The sequence below is a fragment of the Tupaia chinensis genome, unplaced genomic scaffold (genome assembly GCF_000334495.1).
Source record: "Tupaia chinensis unplaced genomic scaffold, TupChi_1.0 Scaffold000078_1, whole genome shotgun sequence".
Taxonomy (NCBI): Eukaryota; Metazoa; Chordata; class Mammalia; order Scandentia; family Tupaiidae; genus Tupaia; species Tupaia belangeri.
In genome coordinates, this window is record NW_006159539.1 from 4,027,119 (window position 1) to 4,044,891 (window position 17,773).

The window sequence follows — 17,773 nt, forward strand, 5'->3', positions numbered from 1 at the left end:
AGAGAGAGACAGAAAGTGAGAAAGCAAGCCGCCAGGCCCAGGACTCGAACCATGGTCAGTCATGTGGGAACCCAGCATCTTAACCACTATACCGCCTGCGGTCCTTATTTTAGGCTTACTGTTAAGCTCATGCTTCATGCTGTCTGTACGTTCTGTGTGTGGGTTTATAGCTGCTATTGTGGATGTGATCTTATTCTTTTAGGGTATTTTTTTAGGGTATATTCTTTCAGGGTATTCTCAGTGGTTCCAGTCATCTGTATGAAAATGCAAATTTTCCTGCTTGTGTTTTGCAGTTCTGTGTCTGCCCTCTTATTCATCACTGTCTTTTGTGTGGTTCTTCCTGGGGTTTGCGCTGTGTGGGAATGAACAAACTGGGACAGGACGCCAACTTGTGGCAGAATGTGGAAAGGCACCAGCAGGGCCTGTCCCATCCTGGAAGGTGATGGGGATGACACCGAGTCTCCCATCGCCACTGTCCCAACTGGAGCCTGGTCACAACCTGCTGTGCAAATGCCCTCAGGGCCGCCCCGTGTTGGGACCGGGACACAGAATGCGTAGGCAGCATCCCGCCCCACTCCTCCAAACGCAAATACTCACTCTCGATTTTCTTTATCCTCATTTCCCAGGGGATGAAGATGACCACAAAGTTACAGGCGAGGCGCGCCAGTTTCCGCCAGAGCTGGAGAGAGAAGGATCGGAGAGTGCCACGTTCAGGAAGACGGCCATGCCCATGGGGCACGAGGGTCCTGAATGGAGGGGCTCCCAGACACACTGGCTGGTACCGCAGTTACCACAGCCTTTTAGCAAAGTCAGGCTAAAGTACACTCCCTCGTCCTCTCTGTGCTCCTGACAGGTAGGAGGACACCTGCCTTGGGCTCTGAGCTGTGGGTTGTGTGTTGAGGTGCATATTATTTTTTCTCTTCCCTTCCTTTCATGTCTTTTTTTTTTTTTTAAGACGTTTTTGCTACAGGGAACATGTGCTCACTAGAGAGAGAGAGAGACAGTGAGGGGGAATGCGAGAAATCACCCTCCCCAGTGGGGGTGGTCATGCTATAATCCCTTCTCCTCCATTCTCCTCCTGGATCTTGGGCATGTACTCACATGTACCTAGCATAATTTTCAAGCCATCCAATCTGGGACTAGAACCACTGTTGACCGTGTGGGAATCCAGTGACATAACCACTACGCCACCTGCCGGCCCCAAGGTGCACATTCTCTAGGGTCACAGCTTGGCTTATTCATATTATTCCTGGTGCAGGGTCTAAGAGCAATGGAAATTATGAGAGGAATGCCATCTAAACACACCTACTTGACCTGCCCACAGACCTTAGGTAGCTCTGGGAGTGGGGCCAGGAATCCTCAGGGCTAACTCACTGCCCAGTCAGGAACAGTTCACATCCCTGTTGAGGACCAAGGGTCTCGAACCTGCCCTGAAACTGCCCACATCTTGCAGTTTCCCAAGCTCTCTCATGCTCCAAGCTGCTAGGGATAAAGTCTGGGGATGTGTCTTGTGAGTTTAGGATGCAAATGCTAAAAAAAAAAACGGTGTTTTGTTTTGTTTTTCCGGCTCTGGCTTCCAACCATGTCGGTGGGTTGTACATCTTAACACCCAAATAATCTGGGTGTGTGTTGGAAGCAAATGATATCGCTGCAGAAAGAGGAGTTTCAAATGTAATTACCGCACGCCCAACGCTAAGACAGCACACGGCCCCAGCACAGAGCAGATGATGATGTCATTCTGGCCCTGTCTGCGGAGGCCAGAGAGGCTGCTAGGAAAGTCTGAATTTTATCAGAAGTTGGAATTGCTTATTTGCTCGTGATTCAAGACTCAACTCAAACACGGCCACTCCCATGAAGATGCCACAGGAGTGTCTGCTGCCAGAAATAAATTCTGCCATCTGTCACCTGCTCAAACAACAGTGGTGGTCTCTCCTACACGTGTCTATTAGCTCCTCCCCGGTGTTACCTTCATGGCGTTCCCCTGGCTTGTCTCCTAGAGCAGAGAGGAAGCCCGCGGGTTTCTTACTGTTTATTTCTTAGTATTATTATTATTTTTTTAGAGAGATTTTTGCTATATGGTGAGTGCACTCACCAGAGAGTCAGAGACAGACAGAAATCAAGAAATCACCCCCCAGGGAGGATGGCCACACCACAATCCCTTTCCCTCTCAGGATCTTGGGCATGTGCACACATGTGCCTGGCGTGAGTTTTAACCTGCCGAGTCCAGGACTTGAACTACAGTCGACTATGTGGAAGTCTAGCAATGTAACCATTACGCCACCTGCTGGTCCCTCTTGTCATTTATCCCTAACAGTGTCCAGAGGCAGGGTTGCATGAAGTCCTTTGGCAGGGGTTTGGGGTTGGGGAACATTTCAGTCCCTGGCTTGTTTTACGTTTTGAAGTCTAAGAAACACGGGATGGAAGGAGGCCAGAGACCTGAGTTCGAATCCCGGCTCTACATCTTCCCTACTACATACCCCTGGAGAACTTCCTTCCTTTACTTGGGATCCCACTGCCTCATTTGTATGATGAGTGAGACTCAAATTAGTGGCACTCAGGGTCCCCTATAAATTTAAAATTGTGTGAAAATTTCAATGCATGAGATAGGGCAAAGCAATGCAACTTCCCTTTTTTTAGTTGAATGAGTTTTTATACTAATTTATTTTTATTTTTTCCTTCATTTTCTTGTTTACTTATTCTTTTTTTAAAACTTTCAATCACTGTACTTTTTTTTTTTTGAGAGGTCTGTGCTGTAGGGTGAATGTGCTCACCAGAGTGAGAGACAGAGACAGAAAGCATGAAGTCATCCCCCCTGGGGGAATGTAATCCCTTCTCCTCCATTCTCTTCTTGGGATTTTGGGAATGCATGCACATGCACCCGGTATTAATTTTAAGCAGGCAGTCTGAGGACTTGAACTGTGAGTGGCCATGTTGGCGGTCCAGAGCCTTAACCACTATACCACCTGCTGGTCTGAATCACTATACATCTTCACAGCATATAAAATGAATTTTCCCAGCATGAATACAAGATATATTAGCCCAGTCAAAGATATTATCATACATATTATCATCCGCAGATAATTTTCCGTTTTTGTGTGGTTTAATGTTTTGCTTTCTTCCCCTTGATTCCTTCCCTCCCACCCCACCCCTACTTCCTGCCCTCCTCCCACACTGTCTCCAGTACTCAAAGTTGCTCTCACGCTTTTCTAGCAATGCGGCTTCTGCAGGCCAGAGATGCAACGTCCTGTCATCTGATTACTGGTGTTTGAGAAGTCAAGTTCCCTGAACTCAGTGTAGACAGCACCGCGTGGGGTGACCTCCAGTGTTCATTCTATTCATGACAGTCTACACTAGCGTTGCCTAAACGAACATCTTAAAGGCAACCGTGTTTGAAAAAGCTGATTGGTTGATGATTGAGATTTGGTAAAGCATGGGGAGAAATGCTGAGTATCTCTGAGGATTGGCACTAAATCTCCTTCGCAAAGACCTTGAAACTTTGGAATGATTTAAGACTAACTGCAAAGCAAAAACAAAACGAAGCAAAACCAAACTTGGAAGAACTAAGCCCTAGTTGTGGGCTTGACTGTTGAGTTTTGGTGACAAAGAATGAGTTGAGTATTTCCTCTTTGGGAAGGTGTATAAATTTACCTGGGATAGAGGCCAGCATGAGGCTTGGTGGTTAAGGCACTGGACTCCCACATGGCCAACTGCGGTTTGAGTCCTGGACCTGGTGGCTTGCTCTTTCTTTCCTTCTCTTTCTCTGTGTCTCTCTTTGGTCAAATTAAATAATCATAATAAATAAAATGAAATAAGTAATTAGTTTTTAAAGACTACCTGGAAAACATGAAATAATTATTTTTTAAAGACTACCTGGAAAACATATGACCAAACACCATGTATTACAAATTATGAAAAATGTATCCATTCACAGTACACGCTGAGCATCCAGGCTGTGTTTTCCTGCAGATGCAGGGAGTGAATAAGGCATGCAAGATGCCAGCTGGTGTGGAAATTTCATATGGGTAGAGGGGACATAGGGACAAACAGGTCAATGTCACAGTGGGACACCATCCTTTAGGACTAGGTAGCAGGCCCTTTTAAGTGAAGAGTTCAGGAAAGGCCTATCTGGGAGATCGTACTTGACCCGAGGCTTGAATGAAAAGGAATCAATACTTTAGAAGAAAATTAATTGGAAAAACACCTGTCTAGGAGGAGAAACAGCCAGTAGAAGTCTGTGGGCTAGCATGAACAGGGGCATTTTACAGAAGAGAAAGGAAGAGAGAAGAGGAGGATGAAAATCTAGATTACTTCCTTATTCTTAAAGCTTTGCTTCTACTAATTCAGTCCAGTATCAAATTACACCTGTAACTTATACTGACTTCACTGCTATTAAAAGCCCTAAGTGGTTTTCATGGTTATAGGTATTACAAGTTGTCTGAACACAAGTGAAAGATCTCATCTTATTTTGCCAGTGTTCTCCTGTGGCATTTCATACAGTTTACTCAGAGAAGCAAGAACATGGCTTGGCAGTACATAAGCTTAGAGATGACCATTTATTCTTGGGGTCAAGTGATGGCACAGCTGGAACAGGTCCTGGGTTTGTGTCCCAGAACCTCCTTGGCCACACTGGGTGCATGTGCACTTGGCCCATGATCTGTCCAACTGAGACTGGGGATGGATCGTGGCATGGAGACCCTGTCATCATTCCCTGTCTTGCTCTCTCTCTCTGCTGCTCTTGGAAGAGATAAATAAGTAAATAAACTTAAAAAAAAATAATTTATCCCATGAGCTCCATCATAGTGTCAAAGAGTTATGCATGGTTTTGTTCATAAAAACGGATTGGAGGTCTCAAGAAGATTTCAGAGTAGGAAGAAAAAAAATGCCAAGGTAGACCCTTGATTTGTGAATGGTTTATAATTTCTCAGACATGTAAAATTTACCACTGGTTTTAATTTAAACTCTACTTAGAATAGTTTTGGTTCATGGGTCCAGCAGTTAGCGTAATGGCTATGTTGCTGCACTCTCATATAGCCGACTGCGGTTCGAGTCCTGGACCCAGTGGCTTAAACTCACACCAGGCGCGTGTGCATGCGTGCCCAAGATCCTGAGAGGAGAATGGAGGAGAAGGGATTGCAGCGTGACCATCCCCCCTGGGTAGTGACTTCTTGCTTTCTGTCTCTCTGTCTCTCTCTGTCTTTCTGGCGAGCACACGCGCCCTATAGCAAAAAAAGAAAAAGAAAGAAAGAAAGAAAAAGAACAATTTTGGTTCAGAGATTTTGAAAAGCATATATCTGTCAACTTTTATTAAAACAATTTTTAAAAACTGGAATATTTGACAATCATGCAGATAGCATGAGGCTAACGTTCTTTCATTGTGGATGGCAATATATTAGAGGTCATCAGAAAAGCCAGGATGCATATTTGCACAGAAAAATGTAGAACATAGTCATGACTTCTCTGATGATCCAATAAATGATCAAGGCTTTTGGAAAATAATTTTCAAATATTTATCAAGAACCCACCAAAATGGGTTATGGGTTTTTTTTTTTTTATTGTATAATGGTTACAGTTTTGATGTTCATACTAATAAAGGAATTGAAAATGATAGGAAAATTTATATGTGCAAAGATGTTCCTTTCAGGGCTATTAGTAATAATAAAAAAAATGAGCAACTTTAATATATATTAGCCAGTAAATGACTAAATAAGCCAAAGAGCATTTATCTGATAGAATATTACATAGTCATTGAAAATGACCAGCGTGAAAACTACGTGGGAAAATTCTTATATTACAGTGTTAAGTGAAAAAGAAGCAGGACAAATTTTTCATACACTGTACTTACTGTGATATAAAAATTCTACATGTATGCAATGTCTGACGAGATTTTTAAGAAGATATTATATTGGAGATTTGGGGACTAGAAGTCGTTCTTTTTCCTTTGTTTTCCAAGCATTTATGGAATGTCTTTATAAAAAGATACTTTTTTTTTTTAAGTTTACTTATTTCTTCCATGAGAGAGAGAGAGAGACGGGGGAGAGAGAGACAGACAGACACAGGTGCCCCGACAGGGTTTTCATGCCATAATCCACCCCTGGCCTCGGCCAGCCTGGCTCATGGGCATGCATGCATGCACATACCCAGCATGCACCGGGAGGCCTTGGGACACAAACCCAGCACTTCCCGTGCGCCTCCAGCATCTCAGAGCGCTGTGGCCACTGTATCACTGGCTGGCTCTAGTAACAGATCATTTCAACGTAAACTAAAGCTTAACTTTAGGGAGCTGAATGGGAAAAGCAGCAAGTCAAACCCTTGGCATTGTTTTTTAAAGCAAGCATTGGAATATGCCTGTAATTTTCTCACGATAAGGGATGCAGCTGTATACAGGAACACAGTGGATAAAGCGTACACCTATGGATGGGATTAAGTCAGAAAAGACTCTAGATTGTTCTTACAAAGGATGATATCCTTCTCCTGATGAAATAGACTCACCCAGAGTCACACAGTTGGTCAGTGATGGCATCTAGGACTAAAATCTAGGTTTGAGGCCTTCATCCTCCCCAGGGTATCGTCCCGTTTTTCAGTTATTAATGACTGGTCTCCCGATCTGTATGGGAGGGCAGGCACAGTGGCCCGCGCAACCTTCCAGCCTTGAGGACACACACGGGTGTGCTCCTTACCTCTGCTCCTGCTGCCTGGTAGCCTCGGGTCCTGGTCAGCCTCCCTTCAAACTTGAGAATAATCTCCTTCGCTCTTCTGAGGAAGAAAAACATGGCGGGGCTAAATGGTGGCATGGCTACCATGTGATAATCTGTGACGCTGAACCCCCATGGCAAGGTTCTCAGCTGGCATCCCAGGGCCTCCCTGTGCACATCAGGTGCAAGACCACGGGCTGGCTGAAACTGACCCTTCAAACTTGAGAATAATCTCCTTCGCTCGTCTGAGGAAGAAAAACATGGCGGGGGCTAAATGGTAGCATCACTACCATGTGATAATCTGTGACACTGAACCCCCATGGCAAGGTTCTCAGCTGGCATCCCAGGGCCTCCCTGTGCACATCAGGTGCAAGACCACGGGCTGGCTGAAACTGAGGCTGGGCGTGATGTGCAGGTCCTTTGGGGATTATCTCTCGTCTTCTCTCTTTCTCTCTCTTCCTTTCATGGAATAGGTAAATAAATTAAGAAAACAAAAATATTTTGATGAACACGATTCTATCAATCTTTGCAACAAATTTGAAAACGCATCGGAACTAGATCACTGTGGCTAGCAGGTGGCACAGGGGTCACGGCACTGGACTCCCACGTGGCCCACTGTGGTTCAAGTTCCCTACCCGGTAGCTTGAAACTCCTGTCGGTGCATGTGTGTGTGTGTGCCCAAGATGCCGAGAGGAGAATGGAAGACAAGGGACTGTGGTATGGCTATCCCCACTGGGGAGTAATTTCTTGCTTTCTGTCTCTCTCTGTCTCTGTCTCTCCAGTGAGTACCCATGCCCTACAGTAAAAAATCCATTTAAAAAAAAAAAAAGAGGTTACCCAATGAAGGAGAATGACTACTGTGGGAAGGTGGAGCTACACAATATTTCATTTCCTAACTTTCAGTAAGCAGAAAACGCTTTTATTTTATTTATTTATTTGAGAGATTTTTGCTATAGGGCACATGCACTCGTCAGAGAGACAGGAAGCAAGAAATCACCCCCCAGGGGAGATGGCCACGCCGCAATCCCTTCTCCATTCTCCTCTTGGGATTTTGGGCACGCACGCACACACGCCTAGGCGTGAGTTTCAAGCCACTGGGTCTGGGACTTGAACCACAGTCAACTACGAGGGAGTCCAGCAACTTAACCATCACATCATCTGCTGGTCCCAGAAAACTCTTTTACAATTCTTTCTCTTTGACTTTTATTTAAGTAGAGGAATGACTCCAGTGTGGTAAATTAATACCCAAATTCATGACAGCTGCATTGTTGAAAGTCCTTCTCTGACTCTGGGCCTTGCTTGGGAAGCTTCGGAAATCCTGGCGGCTGGCACTCGGGTATCAGGGCCTCGCTCAGCCCCCTACCTCGTGCGGTCAGTTCTCAGGACGTGAAAATCAGACCTAGCCTCAGAGGCTGCTTTGAGAAAAGGGTGGTGACCAGCTAATGCAAACACGGGGGCTGTGTCCCCACAGCTGCGAGCACCTGACTCTGCCCACACAAACAGGGCTTTGCTGAGCTGACCGGGTATCGCCGCCAAACAGTGTTTCAAAACGGACTGAGTTCATTGGGGTGACCAGTTACACCCACACCTAAATGAACAACAGGAATAGAAAATGAATGGGGCCAGAGGGTGGTGTGGCACATAAGGGCACTGGAAGCCCGTGTGGCGATGGCAGTTTGAATCCTGGACCTGGCAGCTTGCTTTCTCGAACTCTTTTACAATTCTTTCTCTTTGACTTTTATTTAAGTAGAGGAATGACTCCAGTGTGGTAAATTAATACCCAAATTCATGACAGCTGCATTGTTGAAAGTCCTTCTCTGACTCTGGGCCTTGCTTGGGAAGCTTCGGAAATCCTGGCGGCTGGCACTCGGGTATCAGGGCCTCGCTCAGCCCCCTACCTCGTGCGGTCAGTTCTCAGGACGTGAAAATCAGACCTAGCCTCAGAGGCTGCTTTGAGAAAAGGGTGGTGACCAGCTAATGCAAACACGGGGGCTGTGTCCCCACAGCTGCGAGCACCTGACTCTGCCCACACAAACAGGGCTTTGCTGAGCTGACCGGGTATCGCCGCCAAACAGTGTTTCAAAACGGACTGAGTTCATTGGGGTGACCAGTTACACCCACACCTAAATGAACAACAGGAATAGAAAATGAATGGGGCCAGAGGGTGGTGTGGCACATAAGGGCACTGGAAGCCCGTGTGGCGATGGCAGTTTGAATCCTGGACCTGGCAGCTTGCTTTCTCGAATTCATTCTCATCTCTCTCTCTCTCGGGAGCACACTCCCTATAACAAATCCAAAAATAATAATGATAGTAAGTAAAATAAAATGAAAAAAAATTGAAGTGTTGATGCCCTGGGACAGACTGAAGTCAAAGATCCTTAGAGATGAGGACCGCCTTCGAGGTACCCCAGCCATGTACCACCCCGGGGCACAGACCTCGTTACCCATGGCCTGTCACCCTCCCCTTAATTACACTCAGTGTTGAAGAGCTCAGTGCTTCTGAATCGGTCTGACAGCTCCACGTGGTTACGCACGGGGTGTCTTCGTATGTGCATTTCAAGAGACTTTTCAGTACCACCCACTGGTTCGGAGTCCTCTCTTAGGAGACATGAGGAAGATCTCTTCCGAACATGGCCGACCAGAGTACCAGGTTTTGGACCTCTCTCTCCCACCACTGCTGCAGCCCCATTGTCCCAGCCCAACAGATGTTCTGGCTTTCTACTGGTCAGAACTGGAAGTGCAGGTACAGGTGACGGCTGAGGTCCTATGCTATCCCATGATTACCATCTATTTTTGCTACAAGCATCTAAAAAACAAAGCCTATTGGGTCAGCAGGTGGTGTGGTGGTTAAGGCTCTGGACTCCCACATAGTCGATCGTGGCTCGAGTCCTGGACTTGGTGGCTTGGTTTTTCCCTTTCTCTTTCTTAATCTGGTGAGCATACATGCCCTATAGCAAGTTTAAAAAAATAAATAAATAAAATTAAAATACATAACTCTAAACAAAATTTAAAATTAAAAAAAAGTCTATTAAAGCCAAGTCACATGTATATATGTATATATGTGTATATATGTGTATGTATACATGTATACGCACACACACACACACACACACACACCCCTTCCTCAACCCCTAAAAACATTTGGCACACCTGTTTGGGGCCAAGCATAGTAGCATACAGGTACATAAAGCAGTCGCTGCCCTGGAAGGGGTCACTACCTAAGAGGGACAAAGGAGAGACAATGACCAAGAGGGAGCCACAGAGGGTGCTCAGGTGCTGACGTGGCAGGGAGATGGCCCCGTGGCACAGCCATGTCGACCCCACAAGCACCGACCACCTCGTTCTCTGCAGGAGAGCCCAGTGTGCTGTCCTCTGTGTCCGCATCGCTCTCTTTCTCAAAGCAGTCAGGGTCACGCTTGCTGCACTGAGGCACCAGGATGAGCTTCAGTGGGTCCAGTGAGTGACTCTCTGCTCCAGTAGCTTCTCAAGGATGGACAGGGGACGTGTGTGACAAGAGGGAGACAAATGGAGGTCCTCGAAGGGCAAGCTGCTCTCTGAGAGCCTGACCGCGGACTGGCCGCATGACGGTGTTGGCCATCTTGGGCTCTGGCTGAGCCATGTGGCCAATCAATATGGCGGAAGGCCTGGTTTGTTCCCTTCGTTCCTGACGTGCCTTGACAGGAAAGTTACTGTTCCGCCTTCAAGGTTTAAAAGACTTAACCTCCACTTTTTCTTTCTTTCTTTCTTTCTTTTAATCCCAGAGGATGCATGTGCACTTATGAGAAAGGTTAAGAGAGAAAGCACCCTCCAATAGGATCTTCTCATGTGCTGCAATCCCCTTTCCTCTATTGTCCGTCCTGTCAGGATCCTGGGCACGCCCACATGTACTTTTCAACTTGCCAGGGCCATGACTCAAACCCTGGGTGTTTGTGGCTGTGTGGGGTCTGGCTTCCTCTGTGTAGTGCTTAAGTGCTGCACTTCAGAGCGGCCCCTGAATCTCCCGTTTAGATAACCATCAGTTAGCACTGTCATCAGCATCGTCATGGGGCACGGCCACACCACAATCCTTTCCATTTTTCCATTCTGTCAGAATCTGGGGCATGCACACGCATGCACCTGGTACATTTTTCAAGATGCTGGGGCCAGGACTTGAACTGCAGTCAGCCAGGTGAGAGAGCTGGCTCTTTTATTTATTTATTTAAAGAATTATCCATTTTTAATTTTTATTTAGTATTACTATTACTTTTTAATTTGCTATAGGACATGTGTGTTCACCAGACACAGACAGAGGGACAGTGAGAAAGCAAGCCACCGGGTCTGGGACTCAAACCGTGGCCAGTCATGTTTGAGTCCAGCACCTTAACCACCTTGCCACTTGCTGGTTCCAGAATCTGGCTCTTTTAACCACGAGGCCATTTTTAAAATGAAGCATGGGGACAGCAAAAATCCTGAACAAATCTTCCAGAATATACAGTTCCAGAAAGATCTCATGACAAACATTTGCTGTAGACGCAATTCTTAAAACTTCGGATGAGACGCATGCCTTTTACTTTTTAGATTAATGACGCTAAAGATTATTTTGGTCAAATTCTTATGCTTTCATACCCGACAGCACTGAACGTGGGGCCAGAAATCTAGGTTGAGAGCTTAGTTCTAGCACTCAGTAGCGGGGTGTAGCTTGGGTTAGTCTCTCCGTGTCTCTGAGGATTGGTTTTCTCATCTGCAGAATGGACGTCGTGCCATCCAAACTCGAACAAATGGAAATGCTGAGCTGACAACAGGCATGGAAGGAAGCAGAGGACAGCTATTTGGAAACTACTGAAGGTGAAAACTGTGGATGACCTTAGCTATCGACTGTGGCCAACCGAGGCGGGGACTGGCCAGGCTGGCAGGACGGGTCCAGGGTGGAAATCTAAGAGAGGAACAATGTGATGGGAAAGAAACGCAAGCCCAGTAGGTGACAGCCACGGAGAGAAAGGGTGATACAGGGGGACCAGCAGTTGGCGTAATGGCTATGTCGCTGGACTCCCACGTAGTCGACCGCGGTTCGCGTCCCGGACCTGGTGGCTTAAAAGTCACGCTGGGCGCGTGTGCGTGCGTGCCCAAGATCCCGAGAGGAGAATGGAGGAGAAGGGATTGTGGCATGGCCATCCCCCCTGGGGGGAGATTTCTTGCTTTCTGTCTCTCTGTCTCTCAGTGTCTGGCATGCGCACATGCCCTATAGGAAAAAAACCTCTCCAAAAAAAAAAAAAGAAAAAAGAGCGATACAGACTGAGACGAGAGTGCTTCTGTCCACACAGTGCTGCGTGAGGACTGGGCAGTGTCTGCTTTCTCAGGAACGCTCCCCCTGGAGGCCCCAGTGGTACAGGCCATCTGGACTTTTCTGCTAACTCCCTGGGCGGTGACCCCAGCCTCCAGCATCACTCGTTCTGTTTAGTGAGCAGCTATTATATACGCCACTGAACCCTCCCACGGTGCATCTCATGGGCTCCTTAGTACGCTGCTGTGGGTGACCTGACTGGAGCATGCAGGAAGGGGACCCGAGTCCATGGTTAACCGAGGGCCTTGCCTGCGGAAACCAGGGGTTCGGAGTTTTTCACAGCACCCTCAATGCTCAACTGTTGACACTTTTTAAAACTGCTACTTGGGGCTGGCGGGTGGCATGGAGGATAAAGGTGCTGGATTCCCACACGGCTGCCTACAGTTTGAGTCCCGGACCTGGTGGCTTGCTTTCTCACTTTCCTTTTCTCTCTCTCTTTCTCTCTCTGTCTCTGGTCAAATTAAAAAAACAATAACAACAAATGGAATTCAATAAATAAATCATTCTTTTTAAAAGAATGTTGCTGTAGGAGGCAAGAGCTATTATTCATCACTACCCCTTCAACTTTAAAGAGAAAGAAACTGCTCTTTAGAAAAATTAATAGAATTACCCAGCATCACATGGTGAGAGATTGGTAGAGGGAATATTCGAACTCAGGCCATCTGTCTGCAAACCTATAGCACTTAATTACAGACAGACTCTCTGTGACTACGTAGCATCGTTACCTGCCTTCTGTAGATGTTTTTCCCTGCAGAGGGAGGTGATAGCCAAATAGCTATCATTTCTTCTTTATTTTAGCTTATTCCCTGTCTGCAGTGAGTTTGGGACAATGTTGAAATCCAGTGTCTGGAAAGGAATTGAAGACCAAAAATTCTCCACCAATGCGCGTACCTAACACAGATACACAGGCATACAGAACCCCCCCACGCATGCGCGCGCACGCACATACACACACGCACACACACACACAAACTGATTAGCTGGGCCAGCTAGATAGCAGACAGCCTCTGCGGTTTCTCGAAGTCAGGGCCACAGAGAGCGATAACCCTGGGTTATGGGCAGGGAGGGGTGGATATGGGAAGGCACACCTGTGGTGATCAGTCCTTGCCCTCGAGGCCCTTACCTCAATGCCCTCAGCTTTTGGCCCATGGTCCAGGGTCTGCAGCGAATGTTCGCCATGAGATCTTTCTGGAACTGTATATTCTGGAAGATTTGCTCCGGATCGTTGCTGTCCCCGGCTTCCTCAGCATTAAAGCTGTCATCCAAGTTGCTGAATGGATCAGTGCATCAGGGAGAAATCTGATTAGAAGGACGGCTTCCAGCAAAAAGCATCTTGCCCTGGGCAAACTCAGCGCCTCACGCCCCCAGGTCATCTGAATGCAGAGTGTGTGTGTGTGTGTGTGTGTGTGTGTGTGTGTAACAGGGGCTCCAGAGAAAATCTGGCAGTGTCAGCAGCCCACTGAAATCAATTTATTAGATTCTATTACTTCTATTGAGTCAGTGAAAGATACTTTCTCAGAGCGAAAGATACAAGATTCAAAAGGGAGCCTGAGCATGCTTGCATGTGATTTGATTCCCAGGAGCAGCAATGTGGGTGGGCAAAGGAATTTCCTTTACATAATCAGCTAATTTTAGAAACAGGGCTCTTCTTTGTTCCCTAACTTTGAAAGTAAAAACAAAACAAAACAAAACAAACTGTGGCTACCTGGAGACCCTTGCCCTGCACTTGGAAGTCAATTCATTTGAAACCTGAGTTAATGGAAATAGAACCAGAGGGAGTTTTTATGAATAAGAAAGCGAAACAAAGTTGCCCAGAAAAGTATTTCATGGGGACAGTAACTCTTAAGAACAATTGATGTAGCAGCACTGAGTCCTGGTAAGAACAGTGTGAATCCAATCGCAACTTTTCAGAAGGAGATAAGCTATTCTAAGGCTATTAGAAGCGAAAACATTTTCCTTGTTATTCTCTAATTCAGAATGTCTTTACTTATTCTAAATAGAATTTTCTTCAATTCCTTCAAATTAAGTGGAGGTTTTAATAGACCTTTGTAAATATTTAATAGGGTTTGAATAGCACTCTCTTCCTTTCTAGACAGCCTGAAGGCTTTTCTAGCGGACCCCTTACTTGTAAAGGACGGATGGGTTATTTGCTGTCTGTTGGCGTGGCCGACTCAGCCAACAGAGAAAACAGAGGAAACAGACAAGGCGGGTCTGTGGGTCTGGCCAGCCATGCAGCCAGGTGGGAAGACGGGATTTAGACCCTGCTCTGCCCCAGAAGCTGCGGGTCAGAACCCCTTCTCCCTATGTACACTGCCAAGGTTACCACCCCAGATGCACAGGGACCCAGAGAGAAGAGTTTCTGAGTTCATCTTGAAGGATAACCAAGTAAGACAAGAATTTTGTCCTGGCCCAGGTGACCCTCGCGTACCTTCCTCACACACCTGCTCCCTCTGCCTGGCTGAGATGGGACCAGCTCACCTGAGCAGCAGGGACTCCTGGTAGAGGTAGTGCTGGCTGGCATTCCTCCGGATGCTTTTGTAGCGCTGGGATGCCTTTGAGGGTTTCATGGAACCCCACCTGCTGCCAGCGATGAGGAGCTGGCCAGGAGGCTGGGGAGCAGGGAGCTGGCAGGCAGGGGTCTGTTCCAGCCCAGGCTTGTGAACGGGAACTGCAGAGTTGTCTGTCCTCCAGGTCTTGGGAGCAGGACTGCGCGGCTGCAGCTGGGGCTCAGGCAGGGAAGGAGCCAGAAGGCCAGTCATGCATACGTAATGTCGAGGTGGCCCCAGCAGAGCAGATTGGCTGGAGGCTGGAAAGCCAAAGGTGGAGGCTTTGCAGGTGAACTGGAGGGTCATTCACTGCTCTCCAGACACGCATGTTGGTAACCCCTGGGTCCAGAGGCAGCTCTAAGGTTTGCAAAACACTTCTTAGCTATTGCCACGGCTGGTGCTTGCCAGAGTGCAAAAGGCATGCCTTGATATTCCGTCTCAGGAAAGAGGCTTGGAGAGCGGCAAGATCTTGCCTGTGTGCACCCAGCAGCACGCAGGAGAGCCATGGTCACCCCACGGTCTCTGTTTTTATTTTTTCCTCCACTTCCTTTTATTCTATTTTGAAAAAAGTTCAAATGCACAGAAGTATTGATGGCAATTTGTCTACGCCTAGTCTAGATTCACTAACTGCCACGCTTTGCTGCAACTGCTTTATCTTTTTAAAGAATTATTTTTTTATTGCAATTTATTTATTTTACTTATTTATCTTAATTTGACCAGAGAGGGACAGAGAGAGAGAGAGAGAGGGAAAGTGAGAAAGCGAGCTGCCAGGTCCGGGACTTGAACTGTGGTCAGCCACATGGGAGTCCAGTGCTACACACCACCTGCTGGCTCCACAATTCCCTTATTTTTCCCCTTTACATCTCTGAAAATAAGTTACAGAAATAACACGTCAGCCCTACATCCTCTAGCCTGATAATAATAATTTTTATCAAATTAACGGCTTATTACATTTTACATGATGATCCTCTAAGACAGAGGCTCAAAGAAATAAAGACGCTCCCTACAGTTTCAGGGTAAGGAAGTAAAATTCTGAGGGAGATCAGACTCTCACCGAGACATTCTGAAAATAAGTTGCTTGTGGTAAAATGGGACGTGTCACTACCCTAGTCCTTGGGCAAAGTCAGCAGCTCCCCCTCTGCTTCCCAAGTCAAAGGCAGAAGGCACTCTGTCCCCTTGTCACCTGCAGGTTCCCAAGCACTAGGGTTCTCTGCCACTTTATCACCAAGCCCAATCCGTGTCCACAATCTAAGCCTCTACTGGCCACATAACACACGGCGTGGTTGGACTGTACTGTGGTCCACTGTGCCTCTGTACTGAGTGGGAGTGGGAAGGTTTGGGGCTGACGTGGAAACGACACTTTGTGCTGCACATTCCGGTCAGTGCACACCAGGGACACAACCAATGGTTGGATAAATGAGTGGGCGGGCCCCAGACAACAGAGCAGAAGGAGATCTATGAGCAGCTGCAGATGTGGGGCTTGGGAGAGAGACTCTGCTCACTCGTTCATTCAGTCCTCCATCAATTCCTTAGCAAATAATTAGGTTGTTTTTACCATCTGCTCCACAATGAATTGTCTAAGGCAAGCCAGAGTAGCCCCTGCCCATGATCCTGGGGTTCAGCGGCTACGAGGCAGGTGTTCGGATCCAGGGCTCAGGCAGGGAAACAAAGCAAAATCCCACAAGCTGGAACTGGCCTTGGGTCAGAGGTGGACCTGCGGGCCTCTGAGACCAGGGTGCTGCTGTCTCACAGTTCGCATCTTTAAGCCATTTGGCTTGATGGTCTACCTAACAATGCTGGATAAATGTATGCTTACTGGGGCCGGCAGGTGGCATGGTGGTTAAGGGCGCTGGACTCCCACATGGCCGACCACAGTTTAAGTCCCGGACCTGGTGGTTTGCTCTCTCACTTTCTCTCTTGTTCTCTCCCTCTTTCACTCTACTCCTCTCTAGTCAAATGAAAATAAATAAATAGATAAATTAATAAAGTTAAATAAAAATAATTCTTTATAAAATATACATATGCTTATTGGGCCAGTCTGTGGCCTGGCGATTAGGGTGGCTGGATCCCATATGGTTGACCATGTGATTGGAGTTCCAGACACGGCAGCTTGGCGATTAGGGTGGCTGGATCCCATATGGTTGATCATGTGGTTGGAGTTCCAGACATGGCAGCTTAAAAAACATGCTATGAGCATGTGTGTGCACATGTCCAAAATCTCAAGAGGAGGGAGAGATGAAAGAGAAGGGATTGGGGCATGGTGACCATTCCTCACAGGGCGGAGGGAGCCTCTCTCCTCTCTCTCTCTCTCTCTCTCTCTCTCTCGGCTGAGTGCATGTGCGCTCTGGCCTATTTTGGTTTTAAGTGTGTGCTTATCAAAGGACAAGGGGCATGTACAGTAAGACCATTTCTAGCCCCACTGAGATTTTCTGCATCCTCTTAGAGATCTGCACTTGAACGGCCTATTTAAGAACAGTTGAAAGATTTTATTTTCACCCTAGTTTTCCTTAAGGCCCTTACTTTATCTGAAGCAGTTATTCAACAATTTAATATATTTATGTTGATCGCATGATTAAATACGTTGTGTACTTGTGTTTCTTTTTTGCTGTTATTTTATTTGCAGGGAGAAATAAGTAAAGCTTATAGCAAACTTTGAGGTACTACAGGGATTTATTAAAATAGACTAGTGCAGGGACCAGCAGGTGGCATGGTGGTTGAGGTGCTGGACTCCCACATGGCTGACTGCAGCTTGAGTCCTGGACCTGGTGGCTTGCTTTCTCACTCTCCTTCTCTCTCTGGCTAAATTTAAAACAATAAAAATAATAAGGTTAAAACAAATAATTATTTTTAATTTTTTTAAATTTAATTTTATTCATTGTCATTATTTTATTTTTTTGAAGTTGACCAGAGAGAGGGGGAGAGAAAGTGAGAAAGCAAGCCACCAGGTCCAGGACTCAAGCTGCAGTCAGCCATGTTGGAGTCTAGCTGCTTTAACTACCATGCCACCTGCCGGCCCCAAAACAAATAATGCTTAAAAAAAAAATAAAAACTAGTACAAACGCAATTTTTTTCTCTCTCTGTGAGTGTGTGTGTGTGTATTTACTCAGGTAATTGTATTTGGCAGTTTAGATTAAATACAATAAGTTGATTCAAAGTAATTTAACTCCATATTTAGTATTGAAGCCATAAATTAACAGGGACAATTTGCCATATTT

The 17,773-nt window shown here is 46.5% G+C and overlaps 1 protein-coding gene across 1 annotated transcript in view; it reads right to left on the reverse strand.

Moving 5' to 3' along the window:
- Nucleotides 1-14,756, reverse strand: part of TMC3 (transmembrane channel like 3) — a 52,424-nt gene extending 37,668 nt beyond the window's left edge. Inside the window, exons 1-4 of the mRNA XM_006142656.3 lie at nucleotides 14,491-14,756; nucleotides 13,136-13,282; nucleotides 6,678-6,753; nucleotides 598-679 (exon numbers count right to left, since the gene is read on the reverse strand). Of these exons, the coding sequence (XP_006142718.1) occupies nucleotides 598-679; nucleotides 6,678-6,753; nucleotides 13,136-13,282; nucleotides 14,491-14,579 (394 nt within the window). The 5' untranslated portion in view covers nucleotides 14,580-14,756. The remainder of the gene's footprint in view (nucleotides 1-597; nucleotides 680-6,677; nucleotides 6,754-13,135; nucleotides 13,283-14,490) is intronic.
- Between the last annotated feature and the right edge of the window lie 3,017 nt (nucleotides 14,757-17,773).